At 53.0% G+C, this 3,711-nt stretch overlaps 1 protein-coding gene across 1 annotated transcript; it reads left to right on the top strand.

Moving 5' to 3' along the window:
* Positions 1-917: 917 nt before the first annotated feature.
* On the top strand, positions 918-2,915 carry LOC120694651 (UDP-glycosyltransferase 73C4-like). The gene has a single exon (XM_039977844.1). It carries the CDS (start codon positions 977-979, stop codon positions 2,507-2,509), a length of 1,533 nt encoding a protein of 510 aa, XP_039833778.1. The 5' UTR covers positions 918-976; the 3' UTR covers positions 2,510-2,915.
* The last annotated feature ends 796 nt before the right edge of the window (positions 2,916-3,711 follow it).

Genomic DNA, 3,711 nt, shown 5'->3' with positions numbered 1-3,711 from the left:
TATCAAGAGAACTTCATCACATAATAGAACGTAAAAAGAGAAAACTTGAAAAGAAAAAAAAATGATAGCACTTGCACCGTGTAACAGGGAAAAAATAGAAATAAAAAAAGGAAAACAACGGAATACATGGGTAGTCAGTAGTCATGTGGGTTCGTGGAGACATCTGCATATGGCTGTCGCGCCGCGCGCGCGGTAGCGTGCGATTGTAGAATTAGCTTACATGTTTCCGACATCTACCACGCACGTGATGCACGTGGCATTGTTTACTCCATAAATGATCCATCGGGCTTTTTTTTTTTGAAAGGGTATCCATCGGGCTTTTTTTTTTTGAAAGGGTATCCATCGGGCTTGTACTCCGGCTGCCCCAGCCAGCCCAAGCCCTCGGCGAAAGATTGCAAGGCAACCATGGCCTCCCCTCCGCCGTGGAGCGAGAAGCCGCGCGTCCTTCCTTCCCATCCCTTTCTTCTCCACCAGCCACAACGGCCACTTCATTATACACTCTATTCTGCTGGTAAGAAGCAATCTCACATCAAATCAGCACCAGCTATCTACCAACCAACAATATTTTTCTCTCACAGCAAATCAACACTAGCCACCAGCCATAGTCAGTCGAACAGAGTGATTTAAAAAACTCAAATGTTCATAAATGATACCTATATTTGTTATTGGCATGAATTGTGGCAATAAATAGCACTATTAACGAGGAGTTTTTAGTTAAAATATTAGAGGACAAAAAAAGTCGGTGTTGCATTTATTATATGATAAATAAAGTTATTTTCTTTGATCATTGTGTTAAGATGAAATATAGCTATCAAAAGTGAAGGCTGGGAGTAATTTCACCGATAAACTTCGTTGGTACTATTGTCATGTCATGTGAACTCGTGAAGTTATTCTGAAAAATTATAAGGATAGGTCATACCTAAAAATCTTGTTCCAAACTCCTCTAACGATCGATCTGACTTGTTAAAGCATCGAGATGCTCTACACTCCAGCTGCCCCAGCCAGCCAGCCACCGGCGGAAGATTGCAAGGAAACCATGGCAGCCTCCCCTCCGCCGCCGAGCAAGAAGCTGCGCGTCCTTCTCATCCCCTTCTTCACCACCAGCCACATCGGCCCCTTCGCGGACCTCGCCTTCCACCTCGCCGCGGCCCGGCCGGGCGCCGTCGAGGCCACCGTCGCCGTCACCCCGGCGAACGTCCCTGTCCTCCGGTCGGCGCTCGCCCGGCGCGGCCCCGGCCCCGACGGCGCCGCCCCGGTCCAGATCGCGACGTACGCGTTCCCGCCCGTGGACGGCCTCCCGCCGGAGGTGGAGAACCACTCCGCCGCCAGCGCCGCGGACGCGCAGCGCATCGACGACGCCGCCGGCGACGAGCAGCTGATGCGGCCGCGGCACGAGGGCCTCATCAGGGGCCACTCGCCCGACGCCGTCGTCTCCGACCTGCACTTCTACTGGAACGCCGACATCGCCGCCGCCACCGGCGTGCCGTGCGTCACGTTCCACGTCATAGGGGTGTTCCCGATGCTGGCCCAGTTCTGCTTGACGGGTGCGGAGGCCGCCGGCGGGGCGGTGACTCTTCCCGAGTTTCTGGCCGGACCGGACACACGGATCCCGGTCACCGAGCTGCCGGAGGTGGTGAGGAACCAGCGGCCGGAGGACAGCGCCAGGGGAGCCCGAGCAAGCTCAGCGCACAACGGGGGCTTCGGGCTCGTCGTCAACTCTTTCTTCGATTTGGAGAACAAGTATTGCGACATGTACGCGAGCCACATGAAACGCGCCTACTTCGTCGGGCCCTTGTCGCTGCCGCCGCCACCGTCGCCGCCGGCCGCCGGCGACGGCGACGACGGCTCCGGCTGCATCGACTGGTTGGATAGGAAGCCGGCCGGGTCGGTCGTGTACCTGTGCTTCGGCAGCTTGACACACATGTCCGAGGCTCAGCTCCGCGAGCTCGCCCTCGGGTTGGAAGCCTCCGGGAAGCCGTTCCTGTGGGTGGTCAGGTCGGCGGCGGCGGCGTCGGCGCTGCCGGAGGGGTGGAAGGAGCGTGTCGGGGACAGAGGGATGGCCGTCACGGGGTGGGCCCCGCAGACGGCGATCCTCGCGCACCCGGCGGTGGGGGCGTTCGTGACGCACTGCGGGTGGAACTCGGTGCTGGAGACCGCCGCGGCCGGCGTGCCGGTGCTGACGTGGCCGATGGTGTTCGAGCAGTTCCTCACCGAGAGGTTCGTGACGCGGGTGCTGGGGATCGGCGAGCGCCTGTGGCCGGAGGGCGCCGGGGTGAGGAGCACGAGGTACGAAGAGCACGAGCTGGTCCCGAGCGAGGCGGTGGCGCGAGCGGTGGCCGGGTTCATGGAGCCCGGAGGGGCGGGGGAGGCCGCGAGGAGCAGGGTCAAGGAGCTCGCCGCCAAGGCTCACGCGGCCATGGCGGAAGGTGGGTCCTCGCACGGCGACCTGCGCCGCCTGATTGATGATCTCATCCAAGAAAGAACGGCTGGCGCAGGGACGACGCCATAGTCTGATGCCCTGATCGGTTCTAGCTCATGATGAAGCAAGCGTGTCTCTTTTTTTTTTTTAAGAATAAGCGTGTCGCATTTATCTGTCTGTTTTCGGTTTGGATTTTCCACTGTTTGGTTAGTAAGCTCCAGTACACCTGAGCTTCAAGATCTTATTTTCAGAATAAGATGACGTATTTCACCTCTTCCCATGGTTGGAAATAGCCCGCTATAGTCTCGCTATAGCCCGCTAATAGTTTTTTAGGAGATCTACCGCTACGCTATACAATATTTGTTCGCTATATCCGCTAAAGGAGATTTTATGAGATTTAGCCATGCTAAATGTCCGCTAAATAGGTTTTTGTGAGACTTAGCAGCGCTAAATGTCAATTGGGTACTGTTGGGTAGTTAAGAGACGTGTTAAGACTCAAATTTTAGGTGTTAGACCAACGATACTTATAATTTGTATGAGATTATTTATTATTTTATCATTCCGCTAAATGATTTAGCTTTCGCTATAACCCGCTATAGTTTCGCTATAGCTATTCTATAGCTTTTAGAGAAGGTTACCGCTAAACTTCATAGCCCGCTATTTCCAACCTTGCTTCCACAAGCTATAGCCTGCTATTCCCATCATTGTTGATGCTGTAGACCGGCTTTGTCCATAGCCGTACCATTGCAGAGAATTTTGTCCACACTGCTGATCTTTTGAGTTGCTGCCACAAACGTAAAATTAATGCAGCGGTTCTGAAACTTGATTTCAAAAAAGCTTTCGACTCGGCGTTGGAATGGCCGAGCCTAGATTGGGTTTTAGCAGATCGCGGTTTTGACACTCGCTGGAGAACTTGGGTGGCCAACATCCTGAGTCCTGACAACCGGGAAAACTTCAGTTCTAATAATAAACGGTGAGCCTAGTGCAGCTAAATGACTGTAGGGATTCTTTTGTTTGGACTTTAACAAAGAAACCTTTTTTGGTTCAGTCCATGTACAATGATTTGATGCGAGATGTAGGGGTTCCTAATATTTGTTTAGGGTGGAAAGTTAAAGTCCCCCCTAAAAATCAAAATCTTTCTATGGTATTTTTTTTGAGGGGTCTCTTTCTATGGTATTTAAAGCAGGGAGTCATTTTAACTAAAGATAACCTTGCTAAAAGGAGGTGGAATGGATGCACCAAATGTTGTTTTTGCAGTAAGGAGGAGAACATTCAACACCTGTGTTTTTGAG

Source organism: Panicum virgatum, chromosome 1K, assembly GCF_016808335.1.
Source record: "Panicum virgatum strain AP13 chromosome 1K, P.virgatum_v5, whole genome shotgun sequence".
NCBI classification, from domain to species: Eukaryota; Viridiplantae; Streptophyta; class Magnoliopsida; order Poales; family Poaceae; genus Panicum; species Panicum virgatum.
The sequence above is the reverse complement of the archived record's forward strand: the minus strand, read 5'-3'. Positions and strand labels throughout refer to the sequence as shown.

Excerpts from the sequence above, each read along its gene's own strand:
- LOC120694651 (XM_039977844.1), top strand. The coding sequence starts at position 977 with ATGCTCTACACTCCAGCTGCCCCAGCCAGCCAGCCACCGGCGGAAGAT.